General features: G+C 42.8%; 3 protein-coding genes across 4 annotated transcripts; all 3 read right to left on the bottom strand.

Annotated features, from left to right (window-relative positions):
* Positions 1–299: 299 nt before the first annotated feature.
* rom1a (retinal outer segment membrane protein 1a) lies at positions 300–3,048 on the bottom strand. The gene is made up of 4 exons (XM_030101014.1): positions 2,833–3,048; positions 1,026–1,456; positions 699–945; positions 300–588 (listed from the first exon to the last, which is right to left on the bottom strand). Exons 1-4 carry the CDS (start codon positions 2,980–2,982, stop codon positions 376–378), a joined length of 1,041 nt encoding a protein of 346 aa, XP_029956874.1. The 5' UTR covers positions 2,983–3,048; the 3' UTR covers positions 300–375.
* A 2,496-nt stretch (positions 3,049–5,544) lies between these two features.
* Positions 5,545–9,698, bottom strand: LOC115395675 (A-agglutinin anchorage subunit). The gene is made up of 10 exons (XM_030101306.1): positions 8,916–9,698; positions 8,491–8,780; positions 8,201–8,250; positions 7,869–8,068; positions 7,579–7,746; positions 7,217–7,245; positions 6,922–7,083; positions 6,751–6,817; positions 6,540–6,644; positions 5,545–6,390 (listed from the first exon to the last, which is right to left on the bottom strand). Exons 1-10 carry the CDS (start codon positions 9,696–9,698, stop codon positions 5,545–5,547), a joined length of 2,700 nt encoding a protein of 899 aa, XP_029957166.1.
* Positions 9,699–15,512: 5,814 nt separating this feature from the next.
* On the bottom strand, positions 15,513–20,739 carry zfpl1 (zinc finger protein-like 1). 2 transcript variants are annotated; one of them, XM_030101665.1, is made up of 8 exons: positions 20,616–20,739; positions 18,787–18,899; positions 18,586–18,697; positions 18,264–18,457; positions 17,215–17,293; positions 16,917–17,108; positions 16,696–16,819; positions 15,513–16,367 (listed from the first exon to the last, which is right to left on the bottom strand). In XM_030101665.1, exons 2-8 carry the CDS (start codon positions 18,886–18,888, stop codon positions 16,181–16,183), a joined length of 990 nt encoding a protein of 329 aa, XP_029957525.1. In that variant the 5' UTR covers positions 18,889–18,899; positions 20,616–20,739; the 3' UTR covers positions 15,513–16,180. The 2 variants fall into 2 exon arrangements, with proteins under 2 accessions (XP_029957525.1, XP_029957526.1); XM_030101666.1 differs by having other exon boundaries at positions 18,787–18,894; positions 20,616–20,733.
* Positions 20,740–21,974: the final 1,235 nt, after the last annotated feature.

Here is a 21,974-nt window from a genome sequence, read left to right as displayed (position 1 = left end):
AATTGTAAACAAAAATAACATGAATAACATGGAAGATAAATCCAATGATTACATCGAAAGGAAAGTGCTCATTTATTGTTCGCGCGAACGAAGATGCATCGAAAAGTACATCAAACAGATGGAAGGATGAATTTAGCAACGCTTTTGTGGGCGTCTTAAATTGTTGTAGAGATATAACAATGTAAACTGCAATGTAAAAGTTGAGTACTGTTTGGATATTTATACATTTACAGAGGTGGTCATCTGAAATTTAAAAAAAACTAAACCTAAATTTATCACATTATTAGAAATGTATCATTTGTGTTAAATTTAAATCATGCATTAGTTGCCCTCTTTGTGTAAAAATTATTTACATGTAAGTTCATTGGTCAAGTTTTATGCGGGCGTGGTGGCTGCTCCTTCGGGAGTGCCCTCCTCCACACCGTTTTTGATCAGGAGGAACTTCAGCAGGGGGTCCAGGTACTCCATCAGGGTCTCTTTCACTCCTTTCTCCAGCAGGTAGCCCTCAGTCTCGATCTCTGTGTTTTCCTTCCCTGCCACCGCCTCCATGGCGGTCTGGAGGAACCGCAAGCTCACCAACACGGAGCCCTGAGAAAGAGGGAGGCGGTTGATGGGTAAATGTGGGTATTCTTCAAACAAAACAAATTAGATCAAGCTTAAAGCAAAGGGTAGGATGTTGAATGTCTTGTTTCCTCTACCTGTAAGATGAAGATGGACAGGACTCCAGCTCCAATGGTGTTCATCAGGCCCATGTAGTAGTGCACCAGGGCCTCCCTGCAGCCTCGGAGGTAAATGTTGAGCTCCTCCGTCTGGTAGTCGTAGTTGTAGTGAGCCGAGTTGTTGGTGAGCTGATACTGGATGCACGGTCTGGGAGAGCTGGGGTTACAGCAGCTGAAGGGGACCCCATCCACCAGGTAGCGCCCGTCCACGTTGCTCTTGATGCGGCTGAAGACAGAAATCAAACATTACTAGGAGGTATTGTTTAAATATGAATTTGTGAAACCCTCTCCAGACCGTCCACTTACTCTTTCACTTCTTTGGAGTTGAAATCCAGGTAGCGGTTGCTGATCCACTGGACCTCAAACCAGTCCCTGAAGTCATTGTTTCCGCAGCACTGGAACTCCATCTGCAGGCGGTCGATGTTCTGCTTCTGGAAGCAGCGGCCCGGGGTGTCCGTGTCCTTGTAGAAGCGGATGCCGTTCCTCAGGCCGACCTTGAGGGAGGACTCCAGGCTGCCCTTCATGGCGTAGCTCATGATGACGGCCAGCAGCATGAGCACGGTGAAGAAGCAGGAGACGGCGAAGTAGGGCTTCAGGAAGTTCTTCCAGCGAGGGAATCGCCCGGCGTCCAGGGCGTCCTGGCAGATCTTCGACGCGAAGTAGTTGATGCCCAGCGAAGCCAGGCCAACAATCATGAGGGTGTTCGGCACAATATGTATGTCTGAGTTGTCCATCACCTAAGTCAACGCAGCAGCATAAGGGATTTTAGAGACATTTCGTCAGAATTTCACAGTGTTGTTAAATTTCAAGCACTCAATATATAAAGATATGTCACACTTATAAACAGAAAATTATCATAATATTGAATTATTCCACAAATATGTGGTTGCTGCATGTGTAGATATTAAAGCCATCACACTGAAATATCCTGAAGCTAAATCAAAGTTTTTGAGCTTTGAATAATTACGCCTCATGCAAAATATCGAGCTCAAAGAGATGAAGACTTCCCGACTGTTCTTATAAATTAGGCATAATGTCCATCATAAAACATTGAAAAGCAGCTGAGTTTTAACTGTGTTGTTCAGGTCAATTCACAAGAATCCAGTGATAAGGAGCTGAGCGTTGTCTATTCAATAAATCTAAAATGAATTCCCCTAAAGAAAGCATGTTCAAAAACGAAGGAGTCAGAGAAACAGGTTTCACTCTGAAAATGAAAATGACATAATAATTACTGTGGACCTTTCTTAATATTAGATTTTGTATTGTATTTGTGGGATTGACATGATTTTATGCAGATTTTGCACAACACATACAGAAGACATACTTACAAACAAAATGTGTAATTTCCATTAAAAAGGACCAATCTGAAAGTTTATTTAGTAAAAAATAAAAACAATGTTTGATTGTAAGCCATTACAATGAAATGAATGACATTTTGGAACAAAATCTTGCATCTTACAAGTAGTTACAGTCACTTTACTTGACAACCACTATTAAAGCAAGGCAATGTGGGTTACTGTCATGCAACATGAATACATTTAAATATAAATGATTTCTTCTTCTTTTTTATTAGATGTAAATGATTGAACTGTCAGATAATTTTAATGAAAGTCATATAAATAAGCACAGAACATGTTGGCTTATTTAAAATGGAAAGTTGCTCTGACAATCTTGACGGATTAGGATGATTCAAAGTGACAGAGCCCAGTTTATCAAATGATGACTCAGGATTTAAAGTGGGTCAGGGGTGTATCTACGTCTTACTGATCTACAATTAACAAGGTGGATTTCCAGCAGATTTGATGACAATTTTGGTCTTTTTGGATGTTTTGTTGTAAATAGCTTAACAGAGAGAGAGGAACAGAAGGCGTCTGTCAGTGTTCTTGAAGTGAAGCAGTGTGTTCAGCTGTGTCTATTAATTTAAGAGATATATGTGAGAAAGTTGGTGAATGCAGCCGTTCATCGCTGCCATCTGCTTTGTTTGTAATTATCACAACAAAAATGAGAAAAATGATTTTCTCCCAATAAGAACCCAATTATCACATATTTTCTCTGTTAATGTGCTCATTAACACAAGTTGAAAAACAAAATTGGAAAAGAAAACTTTGGCTACCTCTGCCCTCCTGCGGAGCTCCGTCTTCAGGATGCAGCCCAGGGTGAAGGTCGTGGCCCCGGCCACTGTGGCACACCAGGAGAGGAGCCACAGGCCCTGGGCCAGCTTCACCCTTTTCTGGAAGGGGAACTTCATCTTCATCACCACCATGGCTGCAGCGAGGGGGTCCGAGTTCGCCGGGGGAAGAGGGGAAGGAGAGCGACGAGGTGTCGAGGGACGATGCTGTGCTCTGTCTGTGAGAGAGGAAGAAGAGGTGAGAGGCTGGACTCCAGAGGCTTAGGGAGGAAAGGGACAGACAGGAAACACAACTCTGAACTTGGAAAACAGACCAGTGGGAAAAGACACAGCTCCATGAAAATGGACTTAAAGATTTCCAAGAAAAAAAAAGAAATAAAGTTAGCATCAAAAGTTTTGTGTAAAATCTATGAAAACTAAAAATTTAAAAATGAACACTTTATGTGGAGCATTCCAGGTTAAAAAGACATCGATGAGACAAACTTCACCTTATTTGGTCGCCCCAAAAACTGCAGAAATAAGTCCAGTTATCCCCACCGACCACTGTGCACCTTCCAGTGTGCCACACAGTGGATTTGGCACACTGGATTTGGCAAACCTGGATGGCCGGGAGCGTCTTACCTCTAATTCCTGCCTATCCTATTAAACTGGGCTGCAGATCCAGGCCAGTGTCTGCTCAGCACCCATCGCTCATGTGAAGGGATACGGATGACAAGCCAAATTGGACCTGACAGGGAGATGGATATGACAAGTATGCAAGTTATTATTCAATGAATTTGACCACGTTACCTTAAAATGGCAAAATAGAGGTGAGGAGCTGAAGCAGGAATCCTCAGTATCTTCCCGCGGTCCCAAATCAGCCACAGACAAACTGGACAAATACATGTTTTGACAATGATGCATTTTTATATCTTAAACTGTTTGTCAAATAGAGAGTAAAGGAAACCTTTCGCAACAAAATTATTGGCAACACAAGACAACAGATTAATCACAGTGAGGAAATATTCCATTTCAGATCTGACAGAACGCGCAGAGGCAGAGAGATTAAGTTTGGAATATCTTATAATACTCGTGAGGCGCTGAGAGGGATAAAAATAACTCTCTCTGGTTCCCAGGTCCTGATCGGAATGTCAGGGAGTCTGCGGACTGTATGAATATTTCACACTCACCCAGATGTCATCATGTCGTATTCTCACTTTTTATTAAGATCAGAATCACATGTGAGCTGCTTTATGTTGCCCCAAAAGAACTTTGCTTTTTTGGATCAGGTGTTTAATGTGTTTATTTTCACGTGCTAGATGTCTCCTTGATTGAAATGAAATCGTAGATTACTTGTCTGCTACCCTTTTTTAACTGAATTACCCCAAGAAAAGTGACTCCAACAGATATTTTAGATATCTCATTTAGGCCTTTTTTAATACTCAGCACATAGTTTTATTATCATGGTATTGCTGTAGTATAGTAGAGCTGTAAGCTCAAAAACACTGCGAAAGCTTCAGACTGATTCAGTCATTTAGATTCAGCTGAAGCTTTGTCAGTTATTGAGCGGAAGATGCTCTATAATCTGGAGGCTGGTGTTTCCACAGACAGACACATGGAAGAACAGATGTGACAGGCAGATGCTGCAGCAGCTGTTTTTATGCAACTTCTCCAAAAGTAATGAGTCCACAGAAATGTCATCAACTGTAATTATATGAATGTGATAAACATCATCTTCAGATGTATGATAGAAAAAGTAACCCTTACTTCAAAATGTGGTCTTGCCTTCAGTGGTTCTAAATCTGAACAAACTGGATGCCCTCAAGTAGACGTTCTTTCTAGGTCTTTCAATATCGATCTGCAGACATTTCTCATCAAGAATACAGTTGAAACTGAATCAGAGTTTAGACAGAATCATTGTAACTTTTTTTTTCTAATAATATTCACTACATTTTCTGGTTAACCACCCATTTCTTATGTTCTCTATCTTTGGGTTTGAGTAAATGCAGAAGAAACATGGATCAGAAATAAATGAATACAGTTTAAATAGTGCATCATTTATTAGATGTTGCTGGAAAAGCGCTACATTGATTTGTAAAGTTCAAAGCATTTATTTCATCGGGTCAGTTAATATAGCAATAACCTAAATATCATTATGTATAATTACTCGAGTATTTTAAATATACATGTTAAAAGCTATTGCATGCATATTGCACAAAAGCTGTAATCGTAAATTTACATTGCGCTAAGTTATAATATAAGATGTTTATAAACAACTAAAGGGGAACCATAAGTTTTCAGGATGTATTTACATGCAAATAACATCATACAAGCATCGCTGAACACAAAACACACTACTTATTTAATACTCATTTCTCATAAATAACAGGAAAGGAACTATAACTACTTTTTCTATGCATCTGAAAACAAAAACATATATTCACTGTGGACGATGCTTAAAGGTACACATGTATTTTATTGATCTGCCTCCAACTGCAGTCTGAAATTGGTCAAATATAATTTGTTAACACGTTGATTATAGGGAACCTATGCTGTGTGAGTTACATTTGATGAAACCATCAGGAGGAAATCACAAGTCACTGGGGTTGATCTATACAGCTGATTAAGAGAAAAAAAAAGGAAGTTCATTCTAATTTTTTTTTGTTCATGAAGTAAGTTTGAGTCTCAGGCAGAGAAAAGAACAGACTGATGTTCATGTCACAGCTCTGTTCTCTCCCCTTTCAACACCTCATCTGGAATCTCTCCTTTCCAGGCATGAAACTCAGCTGTACTCTGCTCGCCGCCCTCTGCAGACGGCGAATGACACCGGAAGTGGTTGAGGATCCGCTCAGCCGACTGCAGGCCGGCCAGGCCGCCGTCCGTCTCTGACACGCCGCTGGCCGTCGACCGGCCGATAACCGCGTCTCTGTCACCGCCTGTTCTCCAGTGATGGATGATCTCATTGTCTAAATCCCCGATCACTTCCACGGCGGTGTGGTGGAGGTTCATCATGGCCCCCGTGCCTCGCAGCTCTTTCTGCATGTGGTGGCCCGCCAGGGGGATTTCCTCCAGGCTGGCAGACCGAATCAGGATGGTGGACCCGTGAATTGGGCTTGTAGTGATCCTGTAACTTCCCTCATCATTCATGTCTTCGGACAGATTCTTAAAGCCGGAGTGACAAGAATTACACTCGTTGTGGACGGAGAACTGCAGGTGGGGAATCTGCAGTGGATGTGAAGAGATTTGTTTGATGTCATTCCCCTCTCCTCCTGATTGGTCTTTTTCCAGATCTTCCTCCCGGTGTGTCCACACTTGCCCTCGGTTTGATCCCGTCAGTATGAAGCGCGGAATATCTTCTCCCATCTCCGACCAGTCGGACTCCTCCTCCTCTGGAACCGAGCCCAGGGGTTGCTCTTGCCCGGATTGTTTGACCTTCTCATAGCTGTGGTTGTCCATGAACTGAGCCGGAGGGGGGGCAATAGGCACAACGACCTGATTGATGGAATCGTGGGCGGCATCGTCAGAATGAAACGGGAAGTCGGTTTGGTGTAGCACTGAGCTAACCTACAGTGAAGTAAACAACAAAATGACGAGTTGATTATACAGCATACATCAAAGTTTGGGGTAAAAAAAGCAACAACAGTGAATTGTGAATGCTGTAAAATTTCATGTCTTTGTCTTCTGTTTGATTCCCAGTCATAAAGTTTTCTTACATTGAATGCTTCCACTGAGTTCCCATACTTCGTATTAGAGAGCTGCTCAGTCAGCTCAGAAATCCGTCGGTGTAACCTCTCACGCTCTCCTTCCATGTTCTGCGACTGACACAGAAAGCAACACTCCAGTATAAATCCAATATATGTTTTTTTTTCCTCGTAAAAAAAAAAACAAAAATAAAACGAAATGTAGAAATACATGCTTGCTCACCACTGAGTTAAGTGTTTTCTCCAGAAGGCTATTGGTCTGCTGAGTGGAAGAACAGTCACTGTGTAGGCTAAAAGGAGGCAGACGAAGAGAAGTCAGCATGTTGCATATGTACATGTTGTTATCATGATGAACACATTGTACAAACGAGCATCTAAAAAGTGTACTCTTCACCTTTTAAATCTTTCTGTGAGGTTGCTGAGCTCCATCCGTGTCCTCTGAAGTTCAGCCTCCAGCAGCTTCTGGCTGCTGATGAATTCCTCTCCGAGGCACTCCATCCTCACCGCCGTCTTCAGCAGACTCTGGTGAAGACCCTCATTTTGCTCCTGTAGGACCCTGAGCAGCACAAAAACTCACAAGTCAGACCATGTAAACAAAACTATGACATGAAAAATATCTTCATTATCATTTCCTAATTTAAAAACTATCATTTTCAAGCCATCAAATCGTTTGCATACATCATACTTACATAATTCGCCCGATCTCATTAGCTTTTTCCTGTTCAAAAGTAAATAAATACATGTTGATGAGAAAAAGTTATTTTAAAGATACAAAAAATAATGTAAAAAGATATTGAAACAATGAGAAAAGCTTGGTAAGAATGAGAAATTGATTACCATTTCATGTGTGCATAATAACTAATCTATTGTTCTGTAATGAGTAATCTACTGTCCTCCCAGATCAATATGAAACAAATGAGTGGAACATTGTTACATAATCTGGTAAATGAAGCACACGAAACAATAGCAGTTATAGCTTTGCCAATTATTTCTTAATGAAAGCAGTGTAGCAGAAGATTATATAAATGAGTGTTGTCTTAGGCTGTCATACCTTATGTAATGCCGCGGTGGTAAAACTGGTCTGCTCCTCATCCTGACTGGAGGGGCTGCTCGTATTCCTGGTCCTGTGCGAGAGTGGGATCCCTGCGGAATGTCCCTTTAAATGACAGTTGTGTTCACTGAGGCCTTCATGGTCAAGATCATTGCTTTCGGAGTGTGACTGATGGAAATGTGATTCTGATGTCTGATGTTCCAGGAGCTGAGCTGTATTGACGTAAATATCATGTTGATGCTGGTGGTCTGGAATGTGGGGGTCTCCATGGTGAACATGATGAGATTCACTATGGTGGTGCCCATGATGATGATGATGATGATCTGGACTATGGTGGTGACCATGATGGCGGGCTGGACTATGATGTTCTCCATGGTGGTCTTCATGATGATGGCCTTGGCTGTGGTGGTGTCCATGATGCTGGCCTGGAGTAGGATGGTTTTCATTGTGAGGGTCTGAAATGTGGTGGTCTCCATGATGATGGCCTGGACTGTGGGGGTCTCCATGATGATGATGATGATGATGGCCTGGACTGTGGTGGTTTTCAAGATGATCGCCTTTGCGATGGTGTTGCCCATGATGATGGCCTGGACTGTGATGATCTTCATCAGGATGGGGTGAACTATGGTGGTCCCCATGGTGATGGCCTGGGCTGTGGTGGCCTCCATGATGTTGAGTAGACTCATGATGATGAGCATGGTCATGGTGGTCTCCATGATGGTGGCCTGGACTGTGGTGGCCTCCATGATGGTGACCTGGTGTGTCATGGTCCCCATGATGGTGACCTGGACTGTGGTGGCTTCCATGATGGTGACCTGGTCTGTCATGGTCCCCATGATGGCGACCTGGACTGTGGTGCACTGCATGTTGATTCGGTTCATGGTGATGAGCTTGATCATGGTGGTCTTCAGTATGGCCTTGACTGTGGTGGTCTCCATGATGGTGGCCTGAACTGTGATGGTCTGCATGATGGTGGCCTGGACTGTGATGGTCTGCATGATGGTGGCCTGGACTGTGATGGTCTGCATGATGGTGGCCTGAACTGTGATGGCCTTCATGGTGGTGGCCTGAACTCTGATGGTCTCCATGATGATGACCTGGGCTGTGATGGTCTCCATGATGATGACCTGGGCTGTGATGGTCTGCATGATGGTGGCCTGGACTGTGATGGTCTCCATGATGGTGGCCTGGACTGTGATGGCCTCCATGATGTTGAGTAGATTCATGGTGATGAGCTTGGTCATGGTGGTTTCCAGTATGATCTTGACTGTGGTGGACTCCATGATGGTGGCTTAGACTGTGGTGACCACCAGGATGGTGGTCTGGGCTGTGGTTGCCTTCATCATGGTGGCCTGGACTGTGGTGATCTGCATGATGGTGACCTGGACTGTGGTGGTCTTCATGATGGTGACCTGGACTGTGGTGGTCTTCATAATGATGATCTGGTATGTGCTGGTCTTCTTGACAATGGTCTGGATTTTTCTGGTCTCCATGCTGTTGTGTGATAGTGTGTTGGACTTTATGCTTATGGTGGTCTGAATGGTGATCAGCACGGCTATGATGGTCCGTATGACGATGGTGATGAACATGGGAGTGATGGGAGTGGTGGTGGGGATGCTGGTGAAAACGTCCATGGTGGTCTTCATGGTGGTGGTGGGGCTGACCTTGGTGGTCTTCATGGTGGTGGTGGTGGGGCTGACCTTGGTGGTCTTCATGGTGGTGGTGGGGATGGCCATGGTGGTCTTCATGGTGGTGGTGGGGATGGCCGTGGTGGTCTTCATGGTGGTGGTGGGGATGGCCGTGGTGGTCTTCATGACGATGGTGGTGAGCATGTCCATGGTGGCTCCCATGACGATAATGGTGAACTGCACTGTGGCGTTCACCATGCTGACGAGTTGGGCTGTGGGAGTGTGCATGATGATGATGATGATGTCCACGGTGATGGTCATCTCTTCTGTGATGGCCGTGGTGATCTCTGTGTTGACAGCCGGGACTGGTGTGTCTGTGGTGATGATGTGTGGCTTGATGCTCTCTGTGGTGGTGACTGGGGCTTTGGCAGTCTTCATGGTGGTGTTGATGGTGACGAGAGATGTGATGGTTTCGTCTGTGATGGTGGTCATGCTTATGAGATGGCGAATGAGAGCAAAGCTGAGGATTTTGTGAAAATGACTGACGTCTTTTTGTGCAGGGAATATCAGAACAGCTTTTGGGCCTGTGATGAATGCGTTGGGACGAGTTTGCTGAATGGCAGCTGTGATGGTGGAAAGACCTGGAGTGAGAGAGCTGAGTAGAGTGGGAATACCTGCTTGAATGGGAATGCTTGCTGGAGCTGATTGAGTCTACACTGGCACGGCGGCTTCGCTGCAGCCTGGGCGTCTCGCTGCAGCTCTCTGCCTTTCTGGATGCCACTGAGGCCTGCCCTGGACTGCTGGGTCTCTGAGAATTTGTCACTCCTAGAGTGGTAAGTCTCATTGGGCTGAGCACCTGCCGGGTGATCTCGTTGAGGAAAGCGGAGAATTTCATTTTTTCTTTCATTAAATTTTTCCGGGCTTCACTTTTCCTCTTCTCTTGTTCATTCTCGTCCTCATCTTCATGCACGTCTCCATCCACAGGTGTCGTAAGAGCTTCCATTGATCTTGCTTTGCGGAAACTTCCATTATTTCCAGAGCCTGTTGCATTCCTCTGTGGATCTTTCAAGGCTCTCTGTCCACTCACACCGTGAGAGGAGGTGCCTTTCGGTTTCTTCTTCTTGGGGAGTGGCCTGCTGGCGCGACCCCTATCATGTATCAATGGAGCCGTGTCATCCCCTCCTTCAAAGTTTTGATGTTTTCCAGAAATATCCGTACAGGACTGTGAATGTCGGGGCTTCCTCAGAGAATGTCTACCTGAACACTCACTGCTGTATTCAGAGCACAGACTGGAGGAAGAGGAGGATGTTGAGGAAGAAGATGAAAATGAGGAGGAGGAGGACGAGGAGGAGGAGGGGGAAGTGGAAGAAGAAGAGGAAGAAGAAGAGGAGGAAGATGATGCTGATGAAGAGGAGGAGGAGGAGGAGGATGAAGACGAGACAGTTGAAGAAATCAAGGAAGTTTCGGATAGAGAGACATGGCGGTGGTTCTGCTTGAGAGGGTAATGATGGGAGTGTGGAGTACGATCCAGGTCAGGCGGGTGTCGATGGTTGTGGTGATGATGGTCACTGAAAATGCTGTCCTCTGTTGTAGACTGGGTCCTGATAAAAAAAAGCAAAAAAAAAAAAACAAAAAGAAAACAAAAAAAACCCAAATGAACTCAAATCTTTTCTGATTCAATCCATAATATGAAGACAAAGCAAATCCAGCATTTTTAAAGGCTTCAAATGAAATCATGGCACTCAAAGCTCGTAATCACAAAAAACAGACTTACTCATGACTTTCATTGTCATCCCACTGATGCTGGTAATGAGAATGACGGCGTCCCTGAGTTTGATTTTGGTGCTTTACTTGTCGGGATTTGGAAGCGGTGGTCTTTCCCTGTTTGGGATCTTTTTCCACATGATCATGCATTTTGGATTTCTGCACAGGAACATCTCTGGTTTCCTGATGGGGGTGTATAGATCGAAGCAATTTCTCCATCTTGCAGCTGGGAATCAGCTTCGGAAAGTGGAAAAATATCAACCCCTGCAGAGACAGAGACCTTCTTTAAAGCTTCACTTGTTTTTATGAATTTTCTATCATCTTACTATACATTTTTGCAATATAATACTACTGCTGTAAACAAGATAATCACATCTTTAATAAAAACATACTTCATAATGCAAAAGTCTTTCTTGTAACAAAACAAAAACTCTTCAGGTTTAGACAAATAACACAATTTATTAATACAGAATGAGTGCAGATTTATGAAGCAAGCAATACAATACTACATCCCATTTAAAGATGGTTTTGTCATTAATTTGTAGAGATGGAGGCCTATTAGAGTTCTACAACAGAATGCAAACAGCAAATTTCCATGAGGAAATGAAGATTTGAAATGAATTCAAATTGCCTCCATCTGGTCAGCATCTGTACTCACGTTCGTTCACGGGCGGCAGCGTTCTCTGGAGCACAGCGACTCTCTCTGCGTGCTAGACCTAATTGAACTGACAAGTGGATGTGGAAAGCTCACGCTCACGTCAATATATACTCCAGTGGTGTCCGATGACAGAAGCACCGGATGCTCTGAACTCTGTTAGCCTCCACTGTGAACCTCTGTGTGATTCTAATGCATGTGTGAATTTCAATAACTGGAAATGATGTGCACCTCATGTTCCGTGAACTGAATGCAAAGGATGATCAAAACAAGCTGCAACACACAAGTAACAGAAGAGGATACAGACCATCCTGGATGACTCTCAAACTCAAATTCAAAACATTTTACAAATAAGAAATGATCCCAGACGCAGACTAGCCTTGAGACATGAAATACTGTGATTACATGCTGATCCATAAAGGTCTCTGTGTTTTGGATCTCAGCTGTCAACACCGACTTCCACCGTTCATTCCCGACTGTGTTCATCTGTGCCTTTCTTTGTGCCACATCAAAAAACAGAGAAAGCAGAGGAGAAATGTCAGAGGTAAACTCTGATGCTAAGTGAGCCTGTATGACTGGAGGCATGGTTGTAGGTGGGTATCAGATGTCTCCCACAGGCTTCTTGTATCACTCATGTTTTCAGAACAGTCACAAAATGCTCTCCAGATTGTCAGAATACTTCAGAGCTCGCTTTGTTTATGTGAAAGTGAGAATACTTTTGTGAAAGAGCCAAACCAGATGCAAAACACAATTCTAGATGCATTAGTTCAGTGCAGAAATATAACCCAAAATGTAATTGATGCATGGATAAAATGCTAAGCGTGTTAAGCAGCAGGGAGCAGACAAAAACTGGACATTTCTCTCCAAAAAGTTTATCAACTGGTTTCTTCTCTTTTCTGATGTTTATGTAGATGTCTCACATTTCATGGTACTTAAATTCAACACTTGATTTGAGATTCTACTGAGACTGAAGTATGGGTGTTTAAGAATTACAAGTCCTCCTGCTTTTATTCACATTTAACACGTTATCTAAACCTCTTTGGAACTGGAGTTTAAACTGTTTCCACCTAAGACTGTCGTCACGCTCGTAGACCAACGCTGGAACAAATGCGTATGAGCGTCAAAGTGCCAAGTTATTGATCAGGATGTCCCTATTATGTCAGTGCAATGGGAAATCTAATAACTCAAAGTTACTGAGAAACACATTGAAGCCCAATCGAGTGACAAAAGCAATTATGAAGCAGGATCCATGGAGATGTTTCATTATCGAAGCACCCCAAACTTGAACCATTTACATACGTCAAGAAATCTATCAAACAATGCAAGTCGAAGGTTTGTGGAGTGTGTAAGTTCGAGATCAACCATCCCCGGTGTAATATTGCAGCGTGTATAATTTCATCACCGCCGGTAGCGATCGCTGCATCGATGTAGCCGTGGCTCAAATCCACCAACAATCAATGGCAAAGTTATGCTGCTGTGACTGCTTGGAAAACACGATGGAAAGTCAGAGGACTCCCCCTCATAGCAACACATTCTGTGCTGCTGGATATCTATAGCGCTCACATCTAAACTCCTGTCGTTACAGGTTATGACATTATGCAAGATCCTACAGTGAATGCAGATTTCATGATGATTTTACAGGCACAATGCAGACAATTGCTATATGCAGGAAAAAAACTAACAAACATGGTGCAGAAAGGTATCCAAACCTGTATTCACACCTGAGATACTAACACTGAGGGGAAAAAATGATGTTATAGGGCTGGTAAAGTTCCAAAATGACTTGTGTGTGCATGGAGAGTTGTGTGTGTATTGTGATTTGTGGACACAGTATCTATTGATCTAAGTTTAATGTGCAATGAAATTAAATCTGTTTCTAAAATGTGATTTGTGAGCGTGTACCCTGTTTATTTGTATGCGTTTCATAATGTATACCTAGTGTCTTCTCTCATGACAGACATTCATCTGTATTTCCATGTTTTGTTGGCCTTAATCTCACACTGGTAAGCTCTGTATTTGTGATCACTGATTTCAAACCTAACATTACTGTCATCTTATAAAGGATATACTAGTCTGTACAGACTGCCAATAAAACCTGGAATTACGATGGATTTCTGTATAGCAGGAGATCAAAATGCACATGAAAATCCAGATACAGTGGAGGTTAAAACGGAGACATCTGCAGACTCTTCTTAAAGCACAAATGCTTGATAAGCACATACTGATCCAAGTACAACAAATTAGATACACAAATATTATTCTGCACATAAAAAAACTTATACTTAAAAGACAAAAACAACTTTCTCCATAGGTTTACCGCAGTATTAGTTCTCTACCGTGCAGACATCACCTTCTCATAGATTCACTGAATAGACAGTCTTAACTTTTTCACAATGTGAGTGGCCACATCTGGAAACTTCCACTTTTCTCCCTTTTACTTTAAAACTAACCGTTTTAAACTGATGACAATTACAGACTAGGTGTTAAACACCAAGAAATGTGTTGCTTGTGGAGGATTTTTGGAATTTGCTAAATTATGACAGCACATGACACATCTGCTTCACACTTCTCATAATATAAACACCGTTATGCTTCGTCATTTCGAGCATCTCCTACATCATGTCAGTAGTTTTGTATGCATGACTGATGCATTTCACTTGGAATAAAGAAAAGCAGTGTGTTTGATCTTACTGAGATTATGCATTGTGTACATACATTTAATGACAGCATGTCCATTTTAAAGCAAGTGCTTGTGAAATGTGCTGAAATTTAAAATAAATAACGGTAGCACCAACATAAAATGAGATATATATTGCGCGTGATGGATTCCGTTTAATCTTCTATATGAGCTTTATCCAGAGTAGAACTGCAGAACAGAGCGTTATGCAAGAGGACGGTAATTCTCTGTAGGAGTCTGGTGGCCACATTAGGTAAAACCCAGTGAACGTTACATTCTAAATCCTATAACTTTAAATAGAAAAGCCGGGTGTGTAACAATGATGCAATAAACAGACGATACTCCTCGGGGGATCTGTGGCGCTGGATGCATCTACACTGAGCTGCACGCACCACCAGAGGGAGCAGTGTGCAAAACAATGTTCCAGCTGAGTGCAGCAGAGACCAGCGTCAGGTCCAAGAGGCAGCATTCAGACCAGGATCACAACATCATCTTATCTTTCTCAGTCCTGTGAGCAACACACAGTCCGTGAATCCATTCTATTGAGAATTGTACAACTCAAGGTTGCAACCTCAGCTTTACCCTGTCCAGTAATCCCAGCGTACGTCTTGTACGTGTGACCAATTCAAAGATTCCAGATTCAAACCTGGGACCCTCTGGCAATGAAGTGAGTGCTTACCACCACACACTGCAGCTCATATTGAGAACATGACCCAAAAAGTCTATTCACCTGGGAAACAGTGCACATTTACAGATATTCTCATGCTTTTGTGTTCATACGAAGGTGTTGGAATTTCAGTGTGTCAGTGTTTAACCTTTACTCCACTGAAACAGCCAGCGGTACTTTGTCATTATGACACACATACAACAGATGTAAAGTTTTCTAAAGGCAGACGGTGTACAGAGAACAAGTGGATACTTGTCCTCTCCCCTCCAGCTGTTTTTTTTTTTCCCAAGAAAACATTTAGAAGTGTTGCCACTTTAGTGTAGCAAGCACACTGAGCTGTGAAAAGCCCGGCACTGCATCTATTGTATGAGATCTTATTCACTATTTCTGCATCAATATCCTGCTTTCAGCCACCAGCTGCTGTATGAACGCCAAGCAACGGAAGCTCGTTTGATGTATGCCACTGAAATGTGCAATCTATACTTCTATGTTTCATAAAATCTTCCCGACGCAAGAGGCTGTTCAGAAACGACTCGGGCTTGATCGTGTACACACCAGAATACTGCATGTCAGGAGTATTCGCATTTAATCGACAATCAAAAAATGTACATACAGTATGTATGGCAAGTCTAAAAGCAAAGCACTCTGTTTTCGAAGTAATGCAGACACTCATAAATAGTTGTGTAGTATGTGTGAGGGTTAAATCTGTGCGGTGAAACTCTGATCAAATCAATAAATTTAGGTTTTAAGTGTAAACGTTATGCAGCGGATAATGTACGTTCTACATTTTTGCCGGGGTGACCTTTCTCAGCACAGTTCCTTTCATCTTTGGTGAACTTGAGAAGGGAAAAAAAATTCATGTAATTACAAATATCGCCATCAAACGTAAGCTGGAATTGTAGATATAAATACGGCCCCTCTTCACCAAAAGCAACTACTGGGTCCTGCGGCTGAGCGCTCTGAGCCTTGGTCACTTTCAGAGTTTGTGCGCTGCTTCAATTTTATCACAGGAGAGATTCTCAATGTGGTTTTTCTATTTCAAAGACCTGTGAAGGGTCCTCACATGTATGAAACCAAATGCAGCCTCTTCAACTGGACAGCTCCCTCTGCTGGGCTAACCGTGCTTTGGAGAGTCCCGTTTCAGCTCCGTCTACACAGCTTGTTATGTTGTGTAATGCACAAGAGAAAGAAGAAGTGATCGGCGCTTGTTTTCAGTTCTTCCCCACGCGGATGTTGGGGTTGAGGAGAGGATCTAAATTCGGGTCCGAGCCGGCCGAGGCACGTCCGAGTTTCGCCATGATGATTATCAGAGTAAAGAATCCCAAAACTCCCACCAAAAGGAGCATGAAGACCCGCTGCTTCCAGGACAGAGCCGACCGCTTCCCACCCGAGCGGTTCCTGCAGACCAACACACAAACACACCACCTGATGGATCTCATCTCAAACATGAGCCTAAAACTCAAAATTTGGCAATAATGAACACTTTTCTATTAAATCAAATCATTCACTAAGACAATGGAAGTTAACTTGGTTATGCAGAAGCAACTTTTTCTGGCTCAATTAGATTAGGTTTGGCCCAACAGAGATCAAATTGAATTTGGCCTCACTCTTTATTTGCTATTTAAATTGTAATAAGACCTGCTGAGGATTCAGATTTCCTTCACGATCAATAAAGTATGCAGCCATTCATCCATCCATCCCTCAGCAGCGTTGTAATAATACTAACTTGAGGATCTGAGCGAACCAGCTCAGCGCAGGTCTCCGCCGGTACTTGTCGTCGTCGAAGTCGATCTGTGTGACGGAGCTGTGGACGACGTCTCGCGTGTCGTAGATTTTCCTCGGTGACGATGCTGCAGAATAACAACAGTGACGTTTTCACGTCACGGTTAATGCCCAGTGTGTGCGTTGCAGCGTTCACCTGGACGGCGCAGTGTTGCGTTGCTGTACCTGTGTGTATTGTAATAGTGTCGCAGGTGGTGGCAGTGGTGAAGTTGACGACGGAGTGCTCGGATATATTCGGGTCTCCATTTTTATGGTTTCCACTGAAGTTTTCCTGCGTGGCAGGTGGGGCAGAGCTGGGCGGGGCACTAAGGCTGCTATTGTAGGAGTGACTGGGGTAAATGTTGCTCTGTTCTTGCGCTGCAGACAAAAAGAAAAGTTTTAATATTTTGCAGAATAATGACTTTCATCTCGAGCTAAAGTAGCTTCATTCATACAGAGGATCCGAGTATCGCTGAGAGCTTACCATCGAACGCTGACCAGTCTCTGTAGTCGCTCACATCGTTGGCTGTGGTTTCTTCAAGGACTCCGATGGGTTCCTCAATCTGTCAAACATCAGATGTTCTCAAGAACACTGCATCTCTAATCTCTTTCATTCACAGATTCAGCACACCAGATCAATACACCAAATCTGAATTACTGAAGCAGGTTTAAATGAGGCGCTGATTTCTCGGTGTCGGGATGTTCTCGGTTTGAAGAAACAGGCCTCGCCTCGACTTTCACACCATCAGTAACACCGGAAACCTATATCGCTTTTTTTTGTTGCAGCAGCAGCATTCTCCAACTCATTTTCAAGCATATTAGGTTTTTATTGCTTTGTTTATCATATTCGAAATAAAATTAAATGAACAAATAAACATTAAATGAACAAATAAACAAAGATCTACCAAATTTGTTGGGAGGTATTGTGTGTCCTGTGTCCCAGCAAAAGGGAGATGAAATCAACCTCCCTTTCACAGCGATTATAAAACTCTAAAATTATATCAGTGTGTGTAGTTGGTGTCACACTAAGTCATAAATCTGCTCATATTTCCTTAGAAATTGCACAATCTTTTCACAAGAGAAGATTTTTGTTGTCGACAGCTGTTGGGCTGCACAGGCTATAAAAAGCATCACAGCAGGCAGACTCTACTTCCACTGGGTCAGACCCGATACCCGGTCCTGGGATCTTCACATCAGTTACCACGTAATAAGCTTATTCAATCCTTCTTTTTTCATTTGTTACATTTAAATAAAATAAACATGTCTTTACTACACTTACTCCGCCCCTCCTGGCTTTACTGAGCGTTTGAACAGACATCGACTTCTACTGAGTAGACATTCAGCTGTCCGACTTGTCTGACCTGTTTTCCATCCTGAGTAAAGCAGAAACAACCCACATGCCCAGCGCCGCTGTCTTTGAACTCATGGGTATTCATCCAGTGTGTGTAACATACCAAGTATTCATAAGTGCCTCATACAACTCCGCTTCAATTAATCCTAACTATTCCTACAACAATAACGGGCCAGTCTCACCAGCGGCAGTCCTAAGCCGGCTCTGGCCCAGTTAACGGATGACAGTTGCTCTTTCAGTACATCAGCAACTGGGCTGGCCATGTTGGAAGGAGGGAAGACCGGACCCTGACAGGTGGGACACTGGTATCCTGCCGGCGCCGTATGGAGCGGCAGCCGAGAGGCCAGGTCGTTAAGACATGACCAGTGAAACACATCTGTGGAAGGACGAAAATGGGTTTTACATCTCAGTAAGATCACATCATTTACATTTCAACTTCATTTATCTCCCTTGTGCTAAATTCTAGACACTGCAAAGGCTGAGTACGACATCTGATGGACTTACCATAGCAGACCAGCCTGACAGTGTCTTGTGATGTCAGGGAATTATTGCAGAGAGCACAGTTGGGGTTGTAGTCGCTGTCCTGAAGCCATTGCAGATATGACTGCACGATACACTGAAGGGCAGCAAGCGGAAAGCGCAGAATGTTAATGTGATGCTACAAGGCGCACGCACGCATGCAACACTTGTTGACTAATATCTGACCTTGTTGTGGTTGGAGACGAGACAATGCTCGCACACGTTCACGCGATGCTCGAAGCAGAATAAATTGGTCACCTTTCTCTTCGGACACTTGCAGAGACCCATAGCCGCCTGCACTGCGTTGAAGGAAAACACACAAACGCAGTTATTTGATAAAAAGAAAATAAAGTTTTCAGACTGAGAATGAATGTCTCCATTATCTTTAATTTAAGGACAATCTTGCTCTTTACTGCTAACAGATGCATCAAATATGGAGTGTCTTTATTTACCAGCAAATAAGTAGGACGTTAGGAACTTTTCACTGCATCTACTTATCCTGAGGCTAATCTTCCTTTTAATGCAGTAAAGAGGCAAAGATTGACATAGCTTTACCTCTTCTACATTTCTTGACAGCCTGAGATTTCCCCAGAGACACTGGAGGTTGACTTATAACCAACTCAAATGTGGCAGGCTTCACAATTTCCTTCATATTTTGAGAAAAATGTATCAGGAAGTTTTAAAAGTGGGCTGAAGCCAGTAGTGAGACGGTGAGAGGTATTCATCATGAGGATGTGAAAGAAGTAGACACTACTAATGTAATCACACTTGATATCCAGGAAAGGTGTTTGTGTGTGGTTTGATGACATGGAGACATATCACATGTGATCATCTGTCAATGAGAACCACAAATGAAAGACTGAAGACTGAGACGCAGCACTATGCAATGGGAAGCATTATTCAGACATAGCTTGGGTGTCCACTGGACCCCTTGATATTTATATCCAAATGAGAGGGATTTCTTTCATAATGAGCACTTAGATGTTTGCACCAAATGCTTAGGCAGCTCTCTCCAAATCCAAACATCACCTTAGAAAGCGTGGAAGCATGAAAATGTGCTTTCTTTAAGCTGACACCAATATGTGAATGTATTTTATAATTTAACACAGAGTTTAGCAAAACACACAAACATGTGCTGCGGCATTCAAACAATTATAAAAACGTCTACAAATGGTGAAAGATGGACTTAGTTACACTGCCACGAATATGACAGGAGGTTCTGGTTAAAAAGACTTTACAACCTGCAAATTTTCCTGAACTTGAGATTATTCCTATTTAGAGAAGATGTTTACTTTTGACTACATAATATTGCTATTCATACTGTTATAATACATAGATTCTTTACATATAATAACTGATTCCCATGAAACTGTGCTGCACCAAGCAGCATAAAAGATTGATGGAGGGGAAATAATTGATTAAACCTATTGAACTGATTGTGCTTTTCATTTAGTTCCTGATGTAGTATTTGAAAATTTGATTCTTTAGCTATTTTTTAGGAATAACAAACTATTCAGAATGTACACAGAAGTAACTTAATTAGTTAAATTGTCAAATTTATTGTATTATAAGAACAATCTCATGATCTAAAACACCAGATACTTCAGTGGATCCAAATAACAATGCAGAGACCGTGCACTAGCTTATATTCGACTGTAACAGTGTACATAATTTAACAGTCAATAAGAGGATTTATCTACACATTACTGGACATTTTAGCAAGAGAGTGAGCACAGGTGGATACACTGGCAGAAGCCTGGTTGTTGAATAGACTCCAGGTCATTATATTAGCACAAACAGCACTTTCTGAGTTCACATGTTAGGTGACCCTGCGTCTTATTAAACTTCTTGTCTGTTTTCATACAAAGACTCAATGACTAGACTTGTTTTCCCTATATTTAGCGTAGCTAACGCATGTTAGCCATTAGCTTAGCTGGAAGTTACCCATCGTTAGCAAGCTCGACACAGGACCTGCTGAACAAGTTCCCCCACTGATCAGCACATACCAGCCTTACCTGTCACACAGACTTTAATGAAGCCCCGCTGGTCTCCGGTAATAACGTGTCATTCAGTCTCCAGAAGCTTCATCAGCTGGTTGCTTCCTCTGTTTATGTGCCACGTCTCTTCCGCCTCCGTCACTTCTTCCTGCGTTTTTCACACAATGGCGCTGCTGGGTTGTCTGCCCCCTGCCGGACTGGAGACGGTACTGCGTCATGTTACAGCGCAAGAGAGCACAGGGTGGACAATTTACTTTCACAAACCTGTTCTGCATTTTTTAAAAAGGAATTTTTTTTTTTACATTTTTTCCGAGATTATTAAATAAACACTTATATCTTATTTTATGTACCCACGAGTTTGTGGGTAAATCCTTTTGCTCAACTCGGCAGCTCACTGTTTTTGAGGGTCTTGGTCTGGACTCAGTCTTGGTTAAGATGGTGTTTGAACCACCAGCAAGTACAAACCTTACACACACACACACACACACACACACACACACACACACACACACACACACACACACACACACACACACGCACACACACACACACACACACACACACACACACACACACACACACAGAATGCATACAAAACAAAGCAATTGAGCACATCATGTACTCCTGTTCATATGAGATTCAGCTAAGTAAATTTCAATTTATAGCATTTTTCAATGTCCCATAAAACAAATTACTTCACAATAACATATAAAAAATTACAATTCAATGTAAAACACTAAGTTAAAATTTATCTAAGAGTGTCTTCATTTTGATTTTCAAGAGTCAATGCAATGCCTGTTTATTATTATAAAGTTTCAGTTCAGATATGGCAAATAGTATGGGTGGATCAGTGGATATTAATGCAGTCTTACTGGTTCCCAAGCGTGGCTGTAGGACCCCCTTGGAGGACCAACAGAGATTCACTTCAATCCAGTTATATCCACAAAGCGCATTGAGACAACCACAGATGGCCAAAGCGATGAACACAATGTAATCAACACAATGAAAAACATGAAAGTATAAAATCATTTCAAAAACAACTGCAAAAAATGCATAACAATACACAGTTCACACATAAAATCAGCATTACACGGAATTAAAAGCAAAGGAACAGAAGTGGGTCTTAAGATTTTAATGCGGAGTGGCAGATTGGTCCATAGTCTGGGAGCTGCAGACACAAAAGCACAGTCCCCTCTGATCGCCAGCCTGATTTTTCTCCATCGGGAGAAGCTGATGAGCCGACCTCAGGGAGCATGCAGGACGGTATGGGTGCAGCAGATGAGAGAGGCAGAGAGGGGCCAGACCATGAAGGGATTTAAGAGCAAATAAAAGAAAAAAAAAATGAAAAGGCAGCCAGTGGAGTGAGACTAAAACAGG

Source organism: Salarias fasciatus, chromosome 10, assembly GCF_902148845.1.
Source record: "Salarias fasciatus chromosome 10, fSalaFa1.1, whole genome shotgun sequence".
In the NCBI taxonomy this organism is placed as follows: domain Eukaryota; kingdom Metazoa; phylum Chordata; class Actinopteri; order Blenniiformes; family Blenniidae; genus Salarias; species Salarias fasciatus.
Note: the sequence above shows the minus strand (reverse complement) of the source record. Positions and strands in the feature narration are given on the sequence as shown.